Source organism: Halyomorpha halys, unplaced genomic scaffold, assembly GCF_000696795.3.
Source record: "Halyomorpha halys isolate HHAL.00 unplaced genomic scaffold, Hhal_1.1 Scaffold785.1, whole genome shotgun sequence".
NCBI classification, from domain to species: domain Eukaryota; kingdom Metazoa; phylum Arthropoda; class Insecta; order Hemiptera; family Pentatomidae; genus Halyomorpha; species Halyomorpha halys.
Genome location: NW_027114505.1, coordinates 217330 through 233576, shown reverse-complemented (window position 1 = coordinate 233576; position 16247 = coordinate 217330). Strand labels below are relative to the sequence as shown.

Below are 16247 nucleotides of genomic sequence, written 5' to 3'. Positions count from 1 at the left end.
ACCTTGATTTTAAAAATTTCAATTGTACCTATGCTTTTTTCTTCTTTCAAGGAAGACCCTCACTACTTTTACTTCTTTATTTAAATATAGTCAACATTTTGGACGTTTATCAATCATCTAGTCTACTCTATAATTGTATTCAATTCCACATTTATATAGTTTATATTATACATTATAAAAATTATTATTTGAAATGAAAAATAAAATTACAGAGAGTAAAAATAAGGCGGACATCTACAAAAAGATGTAGTTTGAGAATAAAATAATTAAAAAATTATATTTTGTTGATTTTAAAATCAAGAAAAATCTTTTTAAAAGAAGATAAGAAATATAGGATGATTTAAGGTAAAGATTTGTGTGTCTTTACAAAAAGGTTAAGAACCGCTGATATGCATTTAAAAAGTAACATATCGATGGATCATTGATCAAATCAATGGTTTACTTTTTTGATTTAATGTTTTTTGATTTAACAAATTTAGTTATAAAATCTAAGTCTGCTCTATAAAAAAATTAATTAAAAATTTGTAATTTTTCTAAAAAAGAGAACCTTTAATTGTTTTTTTTCCAAAAAGGTTGCTTCCATGTACGTAGCACAACTGTGAAATAAGCCAACAGTATACCATACTGATGTAGATATTTCTAAAAAGTTATAAAACTTGATTCAATCCAAAATCAATAACTCGTACTATATTCTAAAATAAATAGGTTACAAGTTGACTTTGAGATACGAGGTATTGATTTGAATCCATTGATATGCTGATAATAAAAAAATGATATTAAATACCTGTTCCTTTTTTTTATCCGGCCTTTCCGATTCATCATCAGATCCTGTAAATTAAATTTTTGAAAGTAAATTAGAGACAACTAATCTAAAAAAAAAAAAAGAAAGAATGTATTTAGCATCAATTAACTAATTTTATGCTTGAAGAAGTTTGTCGGGGGGTGCGGTCAGCAAAGAACAACATAAATAAACAAAACAATATTTATTTATTTTATGCCGACGTTTCGACCTGAGTTTCAGGTCTTCATCAGGGGTTGTGGCTTAGAGGGAAGATTGGTAACGACTGCCGTATAAACTAATTTTATATTTAATCTGTTTATTAGAATGCATTCTAATTTTTAACATCAAGGAATCCAGAAAAGGAGGCTGACAAAATATTTAATAAAATTATAAATAAAGTACAAGAAGTATTAATGGGAAAGTGCATGCTGTAATAAAAGTTTATAATGTGAAGCTAAAGATACTAAAACGAACAGATTCAGCTGAGTATGCTTGAAAAATGGCTCAACATAGAAAAAACAGGCATGGAATTAAAACATTCAAATAAGCTGTCCAATAATTAAATTGTATGGATTCATTTAAAACATGATAAAAAAAGATTAGTTCACATATTTCTACTATTAATTAAATTAGTTTTACAGAATCAAATGATTTATACAATAGATCTTATATATTTCTAATTCTAATAAAATATATTATGAACACTTCCACAGGAATTAGCTTCCCTGATATGGAAATTGAAAAAATTCTACTTTTGATTTTCATGGTGATTACAATAATTTGCTTATAGATCGATAAGTTAAAAATGTCTCAGGGGCCATCCATAGTTCAGGAGGATGAGGCACAGGTCTTAGCAACTTGAGAACTGCGTGCGGCACTGGTTCGAATCCAGCCACACTACAAAGGGGTCGAGTTTTGGGGTGGTCCCATGAAATGGAAAACTTTACCCCTCATGATGGGTAGAATGGGTTGGTCACCTCTAGATACACAAGTACTTTTTTTTTTATTCCAGTTCAGAGTACCAAAGTTTGGTATACCGAGATTTTATATAAATATATATTGTTATATCCTCTTTTATGAATAAATAGTTATTTTTATACATAAATGATTTTAGTTATGTTTTTATGTGTCAATGTTAAATATTGTAGTATTAAACCTAAAAGCAAGCTAACCAATTTTCATTGTCTATAATAAATAGGTTATTCAAAACAAAGCCAAGATGGCGGCGCGTGTCCCCCAGAAAGTCCGTTGAATATCGGCCATGTTGTTCACATTGAATATCGAGAGAAAGATCACGGTTGGTGAAGGGATTTGTTGCTTAGGCGCGCGCGGGAAGTGATGTTTCCTGGATGAGAAGGTCTTCATCATCTCTTGTCTAGATCAAGGGTGGACATCTTGAAAAAGAGGACATCGAAGAGTCACCCAAGAAGAATAAGGGACTCCTTGTTTGAATCGCCATATAACACACTTTGGAGGATGAGAAGTAAGTAAAAAACTGTTAGAGGACCAATGATTTGTTTCATTAGTGTTTGTTTACTGAAAGATTGCCAACAGTCAGTGTCAGTTTGTTGAAAAAATCATTAAAAGAAGATTCTATGAAATTGGTTAGTTTTGTTCTAACTAGAATTTATTAATACATTTGTACAATAGCTATTAATTTAGTTTAAGTGTTATTAGTAGTAAAGTGTCTGTTCTGATTGCCTATAAACCCATCCTGAGATTAAGAGTCTAAAAATGTTATAAAATTCTATTATCAATTTAATATTAAAGCTTTTCATTTTAACCCAAGCTATACTTAAGATATGAGAATAAGTATGAAACTATCACATTTCCTTTTTATTAACTTAAAATAATTTTTATATATTACAATATATCGTTAAAAAACATTGTAATATTAATATATCAAATTAATTTCCCAACTCTAAAAGCAGCCTGTTTAAATATGGCTAGAGGATTTCACTACCCGCTTATATGCAGCTCGAGCAGCTAAAGGGTTAATGGTGGTAATATATAATCAAATATCTATATTTCTGGAATGGATCAAGCATAGTTGGAAAAGTGGAAAAATATCTGTATATACTTTCTAAAAAAAAAAAATATTAATTACCTGCTGGAGATTCAACCGGTGAATAAAATGTTCCTGCAATCGAATCTGACATCACATCAAATTGAGCATGGTTGTGCAGAAAACTTCTGATAAGAGGGGTTCTCTCATCAGGATTGGTTGTAGCTGAACAAAATAATTTTTAATTTTTAAAGTTATAATTATATAAATATTAAAATGTACATATTACATTGATTTGGAATATAACCTTTTACAACACAGCTTTCCTGTAATATTTATTATATATGAGCTATATTTTATATATTAGTAAAATAATAATAATAAACTGAGATGAAAAAGCCAATCTAAATCTGTTTTGAAATAAAATAAAGTGCAGACTGTCACTGATAATATTTAAAGCAGCATATGTTTAGTTGGATTATGTTAACGGGTTGTTACAAGATATATAGATATCGGAGTATACGTCATGGTTTTTTAAAAATATTGGCCTGTTTTGTCAATGTATAGGTGCAATTCCCATTTTTCAAGGGATTTATAGATTTTCTTGAATGCATTTTGTAATCTATTAATGATGGCATCTATAATAATGATATATCATTAGCAAAGAGGGCTAGCTAAATTAATATTTTGGATTTTGGGAAAGTCATTAATGAATAAATTAAATAATATTGGACTAAGGCTGAGAGAGACTGATAGCAGTACGGTAATAGGAGAGGATATATTATTGATTGAAATGAAGAAGGATCTATAGCAAAAAAATGATTGGATAAATAATATTAGATATCTAGGAACACTTTAACCGTGGTTGACGACACATTGTTTAATCAGTTAAATAGAAAAGATTTATAGTTGATGGGAACACTTCATTCATCAATAGTAATTGAAAAAAATATGTTTAGCATTAAATATTTACAGTTAATGAATTTTTCAGAATTGAATGTACTTAATTGTGTAGCATTATTAAGAAAAACTATAAATGAATTAAGATGACAAAAATTAGCTTGAATTCTCAAATATAAATTTAAATAAATAAATACTATTTTAAATAGTATACACAATAAATTATAGTTTATAAATATTTGTTTCATTACCTAATATAAAATATAAAATACAATAAAAGGATCATAGGAGCCAATATTATAAAATACTATAATGATAATATGATAAGCCTTCAGAGGATAGTGAAGAAGAAAATCAGAAGAGTTAGCACTACTTAATGAAGAACAGGGAACGCATTTGCTGAGCAAGCAATTATTATGACAGAGTAGCATTTTAACGAACAATACTATACTTCTGACATGTTCTATACGATATAAGAAATACATCCAACTACTAGAAAATTTTTGAAAATACTAGTTATGGATATATAAATAAGGTTCATTAAAATAAATGTATAAATCATCACATGTTAAGAATTTTTTTTTGGAAAAAAAAATTACTAGAGTAAAATCAATTAAAACTAGCAACTAACAAAGTCATACTTGTCGTAGTTGTGAGAAATTGTTGAGCTGATCGCTCCTGCGGTATGACCTTGATGTCCAGAAGCCATCCTTCGGCCCAAGAAAGGATGAATGAAGAAAGTATCAGGAGAACGGATAACACCTGCTGGCTTTGAGTCCACTATTACAACAATAAGATAATAAAATCAAAATTAATATAAAAAGAAAACTTTTTTATGATAATAAAAGCTAATTTACTTATCTACAAAATAGTTGAACGAAAAATAAAATTTAATAATATAATTGAAATGATGTATTTAAAGTATTGAACAGGGAAAAAAACAGATAAAGAATTAGACCCACCATAAATTGAACCCATCGTACAAGAGCCTATAAGAAAAAAAGGCAGTTATTTCACCCCAATTTTTTATTACTTTAATAAAAACTATGTATAATTACTAGTCAAAATTGATGCGTCTGCCACCAAGTAGAGGTAGGGAGAATAAAAAATAGTGGCTGATTCAAAACCTAAAAAAAAAATATTTTTTCATTAGGACCCCTAGATCTTTAAATCTATCAACAATACTAGAAAACCTAAGAGAATATTATTTAAAGTACAGTAAATTTGCTAAAATATTAGCCCTAATAGAGCTATTAATGTTCAATAATTCTCAAGATATAGCTTTTTAAAAAGCAGCATTTCATAAAAAAAATGTACTGAAAGATCAGTAGTGAGTGATTTTTTTAAAAGAAATCTATAAATTCAAAAACTATTGATCTTTCGGTAGCTTATTTTTATAAAATGTTGCTTTTTAAAAAGCTATATCTTGAGAATTATTGAACGTAAATAGCTCTATTAGGGCTAATATTTTAGCAAATTTACTGTACTTTAAATAATATTCTCTTAGGTTTCCTAGTATAGTTGGTAGATTTAATGATATCGAGCTCTGAATGAAAAAATAATTTTTTTAAAGGTTTTGGAACAGCCGCCATTTTTTATTTCCCTTACCTATACTTTGCAGAATCATTAATTTTGACTAGTAATTATACAGTCTCTACTATAATAATAAAAAATTGGGGTGAAATAGTTGCCTTTTTTCTCTCTAGGGCTTTTGTATTACCAGTACAGGCAACTCTATATTTAATCAAACTATATCCATACCTATCTTAAAAACTGCATCATTTTACAGAGCTAATAACCCAATTTCAGTAGGTATTGGTTAATAGAACTCTAAAGAATCGTAAGCAGGATTATAAAATATGTTTGTGCAAATTTCGTCAAATTCAACCATGTTCTGAAGTACTGCCAACACTACTTTCCATAGATATTGGCTACAGTTCTAAGCAGACTGTAATTCTTAGAAATTAGCTTTAGTTGAAACTAATAGCTAAAATTTTCATAGATATGATATTTATTTACCATTCATGAATAGGGGGTCTTATCCACGGCAATTTTAGCTTTTAGTTTAACTATAGCTAATTTTTCGCCACCTCTGGTTCTAAGGAATCATTAGCAGTTTATATGATAAGTTAGTGACAATGTTCAGCAAAAGAGGTAATCCATCATAAGATCTCAATGGCACCATAATATTGTATTACCGTTGGTTTATGTTTTTTTTCTACCAAATTTCAGGATGAATAGATTATCAAAAGTCTGTTAAAATTCTATTGCAACATTTGATTGTCAGCAGTGAAACTAGAAAACAAATATTTAAAAGGGGGACTTACATCATAAATATAGACCTTTTCCACTGAAAAGCAGCATGTGCCAACAGTAGTTATCTGAAAAAAATAATTCGAAAAATAGAAAGATTTTGTTCAAGACAACTAAAACATATGATTAGATAAAACAAATATACTCACTGCAACTATGATCCAATGGTCAATATGAAGAAGTCCATAAAAAAATAAAAGAATGATAAATCGGGCAAGTGAGGCCATCTAGAAAATATAAATTTTTGTTATAGATAAAAGAATACATAAAAAAATAAACTATATTAAATAAATTATAATTTGCTCTTACAACAACATCGGAGAGAGATGTCTTTATGTTATAGTGAACTATTTCTCGGTAAAAAGCGTCTGTAAAATTGAAGTTCCCTGCCAACTAAAAATATTAAAATAAACTAATTACTTCTTAGCAACTATAAAATTGAATTCATAGAATATAATAATTTATAATACATATAAATAATATTTGATATAATTTAAATGGTAGAAACAGTACTTTATCTACACTAGAAGGGAGAGAATAACAATGAGTATTCCCCGAGTTTCACCATTGACACCCACATCATGAAATATGTTATTCAAAATTATTTTTGAGATAGACCAAAGAAGATTTAATAATTATAACATTTGCAGATTTCTAAGTATAGTAGAATATTTATAGTTAGACATTTGTTAATCCAAAATGTTCAATAAGCAGTCAAGCTAGTGACAACTAAGAGAATATTTTGATCGGCCATAGTAGGGAAAGAATTGTTTTTCAGTCATAAAATATTTTCCAATTACCATTAAAAACCCCTATAATGATTAATATGTTTCCTAAATAAAAAAGTGTTAATAAAACACAAAAAACGCAAAATTTAGCTTTGCATTATCTCGACCAAATTTCCTTGTTTACATTGTCTAAATGTGACCCTCAGGAGTCCAGAATATTTGATAATTTGACAACTTGTTAGTCCCACAATTCCTGGATTATGAAGATCATATTAGACTCGTATCAAGCCAATGTTTTGAAGAACTTCAAACTAATACAGACTATATGATTAATAAATAATACTAAAATACTAAATTTGAACTTTGTTCTGGGAAGTGTAAATATATAATTTACCACTACAGGAAAATTCCACAATTAGAAGATAAAATAAACAAAACATTATTACAAAATATGGAGACACTAAGATTTTTAGGCCTTTTGTTTTATAGAAAATACTAAACAAACACAAAAATAGAACATTGATAAATTTAATAAGTCAATCAGCAAAAAAGTTATAGGGAGTAAATCCCCCAAGCTTGGAAATCAAGTATGAAAGGACAAAACTTCCATAACAACTGCATTAAATTCCAGTAAGAGGAGAGAAAGTAAAAAATGGAAAAGGAAAAAATTGATGAGTTAAAGCAGGCTCAGAATGAATAGGGATTAAGGCATGTAAGGTTCACTACAAAACTCTCTCTTTAAATTGAGGATCTGTTGTAGCTGGAAGAACAATTAAAAATAAAAGAATAAATAAATTTATTTTTTATTAAAAACCTTTAACAAAGGTTATGTATGGGGTGGGTATAAGATATTTTGTTGATTTCAAATATCCTTGATGAGGATCATACCACCATTTTGAAAATATACTTTACATGTACATATCCTACTTAATAGATAAGATATTAATTTTTCTAAAATATTTGATCTTCCAGCAATATATTACAATATACAGCTATATCAATAGTATGATTGGGGGTGCGGTCAGAGAACCCCCATTTATTCTCTCATTTTTTTTCGTATCTTTCTTTCTTCTCTATTATTTTCTGATTTTTGCTTACCCACGTTCTTAGTTATGTTCACCACATATTATTATTATCATATTTTCTAATTACTTCTCTGTCTTACTTAGCTTTATATTTTGTTTCTAAGTAATTTACTTACATATTTCATTAGTTACATATATTTTCTTTCTCTTTGTTTTTCTATAACTTCAATTTTTAAATTATTATTATTAAATTAAAATATTCATATTTCGTTGTTTCTTTGCAACTTTATATTTTTATTTCCTTGATTATGTTATTTTACTTATATTTAATTACCTTTATATACTGTACAATTACTTACTTTAATCATACTGTATATCCTTTTATTCATTGGTTTTTATCTTGTTTTTTGTTCTTAGCTCTGATGAAGGCTAGAAATTCTGGCCGAAACGTTTAATATGACATTGACGTATCTTTAATATAACATTGATAAATATTTAATGAAAATTGCTAGCAGTTTTTGCAGCAAAAAAAAAAAGTCTAAAACCAATGATATAAAGTGGCACTCCCAGTGAGCTAATTCTACCAAAAAGTTTCTGTAACATCAGAAGAATAAATGAGTCTTAAATACTTAATTTCAGTTTTGAGCTATGTCATACAGACACTGATCATTTTGAGACTAGGTTATTTGACTTAAGAGAGATTAAAACATCTATTTTTGTTGAAAACTCGAATTAGAAATTTTTCATATTTGCAGAACTTCTCCTTACTATATACTTCCATATATAAATTAACTTAATATAAGTTAAAATTAACTTAAAGATGGCCAGAGTAAAAAACAAAACAAAAACAGAATACAACCACAAAAGATGGACCAGTAAGTAAATTCATTCATAATTACTGCAAAGTGAAGAGGGCATATTACTATCTGAGACAACTATTGAATGAACATGGCCACAGTAGTTACTACCGAAAAAGATTTAAAGTCAACAAATGAGAAATGTAGATGCACTGACTGTTTAAGGCTTTAGACTTCTAAGACGAATGGTCATAGATGGTAAATCCTATCCTTTGCCACAGCAGATCTTGAATAAAAAGAAATCTTGAACTTAAAGCTAAAGGAGTGACACCATTCTTATCTTAGATTGGTTATATACTTATTTGGTACCTTTTAATTTATTTATATTATTTTATTCAATGGTTTATAAATATATACATATCTTTACAAATTTCAATTTGCTTGAAATCTGTTAGTATTTATTATTTATTTTTTAAAACATTAATTTTGAAACAACTCGATAAATGTTTAGCAATACTGTAAATAACAATATATTCATTAATATTCAAAAATGTAATATCAATATAGTAATTTAATTTCTATGCTCTTACAAGAGTCTTTTTTAATTTACAAGGAGGGGTACCCCCTGTCCACCTATGCTGAACCAAGCCCATTTTACTAGTATAAACAATAACTGTAAATAATTTACAATTTAAGCAAAATGCGTTCTTCATTAGTTAAACTCAATTTTTTATGACAAATTTTTATTATTCCAACTTAGATGTAAAATAAAATATTGCATGGTGATTATATGTAAAATAAAATATTATACCGTGATTCCTAAAAACTTGCTTAAATAATAGACATTTTTTTTTTCTTTCTATTATATAAAAAGTTTTTAGAATTATCATGTGATATTGTATTTTATAAATCACCACCATGTAATATTTTATTTTGCATATAATATAATACATATTAAAAATACTAAGATAAAAAAATAATACAATCTGAACAACAGAATACATATAAATTATAGTTATGCAATTTGAGCAACGTATAGTACAATTAGATAAACAGTTGTATAATTTGAAAAATGAGGAATGGACAGGGGGCACCCCTGAGTTTTTTATATGTTTATCTTATTTTACAAAAGGCTATTTTTCTTTTAAATATGACTACTTTAAATAATAAAAATATAAATCAAAAATATTCGGATAGAATAATAATTTATTAATATCCATATGCCCTTAAAATAGAACATGTAATCTCAATGAATGGCTCTTTCAATGGATTATTGAAAAGTCAAAAAAAAAAGAAATAAAAAAAAAATTCTAAAACAAGTTTGACATTAAAAACCTGTGATCAGGACCAATGATAATAGCTGTAAAATGTCAAGTACCAAAGCCATAAAAAAAAAATTATGATAAGAGACAAGACAATAATAAATTAGTGCTTCATAAATAAAATCTAGGTAAAGGCCACACAATCATTCTGAACTACTTCTAGAGTAAGGCTAACATTCAATAAAAATGGAAATAATTTGGACCCTGCAAAATTATTGGGAATAATCTAATCTATTACATTTACTTAAGAATTTAAAATTATATGCAGCCATGGCCAAAGGCTTCCCAAGGCTTCCAAAGAACTGGTTTTCATGAATAGTACACATTAATAAATCATAAATACTATCCCTTTTCAATAATATAGTTATAAAGAAAGAGCAAAGAGTCAGTAAATAGTAACAACTCGATGTATTTTCTCATTTTTCATGCAGGCATTGTCATTGTCAACAATAAAAGTTTAATACATCAAAATTTACTAAAGTAATAATTTTAATTTCATATTTTTAAAAAGAATGAAGTTGAAAAAGGAAATTTATAATGGATTCAAGGACTAATTAAATATAATCATACTTCTTATAGAATCAAAGTTTATTTTCTTTATGGAAAAACATTCTCATTTCCAAGATTTTTCATGTGAATCCAATTAAATTATTTTGTCAAAAGGAATTTTAAAAACAATGCAATAAGTTTAAGCAAGACGTATTATTACTATTTACTGACCTAACCACAAACCACAATACAAAATTGGGATGGTTCTGTTTGAAAAATAATTGAACAATTCATTAAACTTTACTTATCTTTATAGGAAATACCTAATTAAACATAATTTCAACAAAATAAATTTGAACAGGCAGAAGTATGCTGATCAGAGAAACTGATGTCATTTAATTCCTTTTCTGATTTTTTCCTTTTTACGTTTGACAAATAAAAAAGTTATGGTAATTTTAAAGTTTTACTTTTTCATTTTGGGATATCACTAGTTTGGAAAGTATCTAAATATGACAGAAGAATACATCAATTTTCCAGATTTTTTGGGGGGGAAAAATACATTGGCTTATGAAAGACTCAAATCCAGTATATATTTTATAAATATAGATTTTATCATGCAGTATATTATTTTAATAACTTACCACAAGGCATATTAGCCAAATAAGACTTGTCAGTAGTACATCGAAGGTTACAAATAAACAGAAGAACCTTCGAACAGCAGACATTCTTCCATTTACCTGGATCCCCCTTGCTACATCTTCTGACATAGCATGGCATGTTGTACAAAATGCACTATGCACACCACCTGCATTGTATCATAATTTTTTAGTGAATAACAACTATCAGAAAACATGTTCTAATATTCAAATGATAAAAAACATAAATTGTACTAGCACGTACAGTTATAAGTTAAACCATTATTAAGGATTCCATGAGGAAGATATAGTCCAGGAAGATAGCCCTCTCTTGTTTCAGATATGGAATGTTCAGTCATTGTAGTACAATAGATGACATAGTTGCAAAAAAAAATTAATAGAACACTTCTTCAGATAAAATCATAGATAAGATGGTAATAAGTAGAACAAGTTTAAAAACAAATATAAATAAGAAACAACTACTAAACTAAGTAACCACCCGAAACCTCACTGAGCAGTTGACAAACAAGCACCAGCTGATGTAGCAGCTGAGTGGTTACTCAGGTCACATGACCAAATTGTTGGATTCTTATTGGCTCCTAAAACTTTGAATTTTCTGGAGACCTTTTCTTTGTTAAGGTAATCTTTTTTGTTTGTTTTTTTAAATGATTCTTTTAAGTAATAAGATTGAAATGAGATATTTTTTTATTTTTGAAATTTTAATAGGTTTATTTTTAGATTTTCCCCAGTTTAAACTCTTAATATTATTGTAATCAGTATTTCCTAAACATTGCATATTCTCTTGCAATAATTTAAATTTTAATTGATATATTTAATGCATATTTCTTTCATGTGAAACGTATATATGCATATATCAGTTTTTTTTCTGTGCTCTAACAAACTAAAATAACTATTATGTATTAGATTTTTAATTTAATGCGTCAGAATGTTATCTTAATTAGAATAATGCATCGATTCATATTTATTTCTTATCATTTTCTATTTATTTATTAAATCCCTTTACTTTTATTGCTGTATTTTTAGACTACAATAATGTAAAAAGTCTGCATTTGTAATTATGAAATTTAAAATAAACAAAAGACTTTAAATTAAAGTTACTACAAGTAATAAATTTGTATTTTAATAAAGATAATATCTTAAAACCTTAGTTTCACATTTATATTGTAGATTACATCATGATGAAGGTGTGTTGTAATAGCTTAAAATAAAAAAAAGGAGGAAAAATATAACTTAAGACTAAAGTATTCTAGGGAATGAATATTTCATTCAACAATTTGATCGTAATTTGATGACTAAATTGTATCTATTTTTCTTAATTCAAACAAATTGATGAACATTATCAAGAACAATCAAACATATCAAGAACAAACTGCTTCATTACCTTTCAATTTATCTATTAAATATTTCACCAACAAAGTTATGTCATCTTAAAAGTTTATTTTTGTACTAAAATGTTTCCAAATTATTATGCCTAAATCCTTTTATCTTTAACATTAATATATCCATTACATAATATTTATAAAAACTATGAATAATACATATATTAATTTTAATGATGAAAGGACTGAGGCATGTGAAACATTTTTGTACAAATTTACCGCTTTAAGGTTTGTTATTTTGTTACTTTTGAAATTATTAAGAGGTAAAATAAAAATTAATTAAGCTTTTTGTAAAATAATTCTCCTTACACTATAATAATTCTCCTTAATACATTTTTAAAAATACATTAATTGATTTGGATGCTAAAAATTAAAATCATGGAGCCTAGTTCATTACCTGAGCATAGTTGATTTTTTGCCTAGAGATTTTAATTATATTCAATAGGAATACAACTTCTACTGTTCTAAAACTTTAGTTAATATTCAGTTAGTTAATTAAATAATGAATCTCCAAAATCCATCGCCTCTGAGAGCCGAAAAAGAGATAGATATTACCGTAATATACATGTATGATTATTATGCAAAAATTTAGCTCTTCATTTATTTGTAAGCATAGTTAGTTTTAATGGTGTATATTTTTAAGAAATGTATTAGGGTTTGGATAAACCAAAGGATTTCATGAGTTTAAACATTTACTATTCAATTTCTATTTCATTATGAAGTAATACTTCAATGCTGATATTGATAGTTTCAAAAATCCAATGATGGCAATATTAGAAAAAAAAACATTAAAATATTTGAAATAATTTTTATAGTGTTTCAAATTAATCAAATGATATTTGATAACTTCAGAATAAATTGGCTTTTGTAAATATTTATTTTTTTTGAGAAAATAAGTTAATATAATTTTAATTCAATATCTAAACCCTTCATTCTTAGGGAGAGCTAGATTATTTTTTAATTAATTAATTTCAAAATTGAAATTTACATTTATAAGAATTTTTATTTCTTTATAACTTTGGAGAAATAATTTAAACTACAGATTATAAAATGAAAATATATACAATTAGTAAATCATGATATAATTTATGATATATTTTATTATAAAATATTTTTTTATTTAGTATTTGTTGAAAGAATATTTTAGACCGGCTACGAAGAAATATAATGCTGTGTTAATAAACTATTGCTTAAGTTTCGAGTAGAGTGATGAAAATTAAGGTCTGTAAGGTTGGTACAGAATCTTTTCAACAATTCCAATTCGTTTTGGCTCACAATCAGTTACGCGGTTTTCCTAATTAAGTTGTGATATCGTTTGCTTTAAGTAAGTGATGTGTTGTGTGGATATTAATGTTTCAGTGTTTCAATAAGGTTTATTTTAATGTGTTTGGGTTGTCTGGTGAGGCATTTACGAGAAGGACTGTGTTATATAGACAGAAAAAACGTAATATCATTACAAAATGAAATTCAAACCGCTCTAAGTAATGTCAGTGTATGGCTTTCTGATCACGGGTTTATAATTTCGTGGCCATCATTGACTATTAATAATCTATTAATTACTTTCGCCTAATCTGTTAAATATCTCGAATTTCAGATCCGTTCAAGTGTGTAGTTAAGGGTATAACCTAAATATCTAGATTTAGAAGGCTATTTATATTAGAAGCCTTGCGAATTGGAAAATTAAGGCAATAATGACCCATGAGTTTTAATGCTTTAAAAAGAAAATCCTAAAACTACGAAAACGTAATATTCAGTTATTTTCTTAGCAGGCAGTGGGAGAAAAACAACAGGTAAGTTAATACTTTATAAATTAATACTCGATAAATAAAATAAACAAAATTAATTATACGCAGCTTGTCTTGATTCATATCCAACATGGCTTCTTTTTACTTCTTAAAACCTTTTACTTCAGCCATATTAAAAAAAATATTTATCATTAAATTACAAAAAAAAAAATAATATTAAAATTCTTTAAATATAGTATGGACGTTATTAAATTTAACATTTGAAGGATTGAGTTTATTAATAGTACTTTAGATTGTTGCATACATTTCGTTGGCTCATTTATAAAAAAATAGAATCTAATCAAACATGGCCGTCGACAGCCTAGTGATGGTATATTACTGAAATTTATAGGCGACAACAAATCAATTCATACAGAGACTTATAGTATTGTTGGAACATAATAATAGTTTATTAGCAGCTATATATTCATATAATAGACATTAATTTAATTTCTAAATTTAATTGGACAAGTAAAGAACTATTTTTTATTCATTATTAAAAGTAAAAATTAGGAAATTGACAAATTTTTTTAATGACATTAATTAATTTGAGTAGTCATACTAGAGATGAACTATATGGAACTGTCTTAGTTAAATAATTGTTTTTTTAAAGTAAATTATTTTTCTTCTGGTTAACAGTAATCAATAAATTAAACTTTTCTAAACAATATGCTGTCTGTAGACATATTTATGTAATGGGCATAGACATATACTGCCGTCAATCTGTTTTTAAATAGATTAATTTCGGTATAAATGATTTCGGCTGTTTGAAAACTAATAAATTTAATTTTATATGAATTAACATTGTTCTGCACGTCTTTCAAGAAATTCCTACATAGTCAATTATGAAGTAATTTCATTCATGAATTCTTTTATACAAATTGAATTGGTCATTAGGGCTCCAGTTTTATTTTTTAAATATTAGGTTAAAACAGAACACAAACTTTTCTATTAAGACTCATTTCAAAACGATATCAACTCTTATTATGAGGAAGATGGTCAGATGTGCGGTCAAAAAAGAATAAAAGTAATCAACAACTATTTATTTGCCGACGTTTCGCCCCACTTTGTAGAGCTTCATCATGGCTATGATTTTTCTTTACTCATATATTGATATTATTAATTTTATTTTTATTTATCCTTTCTAGACCTTTATTTAATCTCAACTTACTTCTTTATTTTCCGTCTTTTAGTGTGTTAAATTTTGTTTTCTCATATCAACTCCTGTTCATTTTAAGCTTATAGTTTGCATATAGAATATTATATTCTTATCATTGTTTATGTTATATTAATACTATTTTATTTCTCCTTTTCTTTCATTCGTATATAATTTCAACCCTACCTTAATCTACCTTTTTGTATCTCATTATCTTACTATGTCAAAATTATTGTATTTGTTTTGGTATCTTTTTAGCCCTGACGAAGCTCGACAAAGTAGATCGAAATGTCGACAAATAAATAGTTATCAACTATTTTTGTTCTCTTTTGACCATACCCCTATCCATCTTCATAATTTTAAATTATACGGCCAATTGTTTATATATATATAATTTCAACTCTTGTTGAGTACACTTCATTGGATTGAATGCTTACAACAAATGGATTTAATGATGAAGAATAAATAGATAATTGGGAAGAATATCTGTAAATTTTTGAGTAATAAGTTGTTCATTTTGTTTTTAGAAGGAGCTGTGGATCATGAACATCTCATTAATAACAGGTATTTTAAATATTTATTATTATTGTAACTGTTAAAGGCTTTTATGTGATTTTTATTTATCAGTTATTCCTCTGATGTGAGTAGAATTGGACGGTTGAAAATACACTCATTTAGCTTTTATCTCTAAAATTCTTTTTATTTTCTACTCATAAAATATCGGAATTTTTATTAGGGTGTTAATCGATATAGGATATAGGAGGCTCTTAATGTACGCCGACGGGTTTCCTTCGTTCCGAGATTATGATGTAACAGCATGTATTCAAAGTGATCCATAGTAACCATTATATAATCTCGATACATTAGAAAACAGCCATCTTAGCTCTAAATATAATAGATTTTCACTTTCCA

General features: G+C 27.0%; 1 protein-coding gene across 1 annotated transcript in view; it reads right to left on the bottom strand.

Moving 5' to 3' along the window:
* Start1 (Steroidogenic acute regulatory protein-like) overlaps positions 1-11505 on the bottom strand; it is a 16726-nt gene extending 5221 nt beyond the window's left edge. The window contains exons 1-8 of the mRNA XM_014429324.2: positions 11261-11505; positions 11002-11165; positions 6309-6392; positions 6149-6226; positions 6014-6067; positions 4328-4466; positions 2889-3011; positions 785-828 (exon numbers count right to left, since the gene is read on the bottom strand). Coding sequence (XP_014284810.1) covers positions 785-828; positions 2889-3011; positions 4328-4466; positions 6014-6067; positions 6149-6226; positions 6309-6392; positions 11002-11165; positions 11261-11354 — 780 coding nt within the window. The 5' untranslated portion in view covers positions 11355-11505. The remainder of the gene's footprint in view (positions 1-784; positions 829-2888; positions 3012-4327; positions 4467-6013; positions 6068-6148; positions 6227-6308; positions 6393-11001; positions 11166-11260) is intronic.
* Between the last annotated feature and the right edge of the window lie 4742 nt (positions 11506-16247).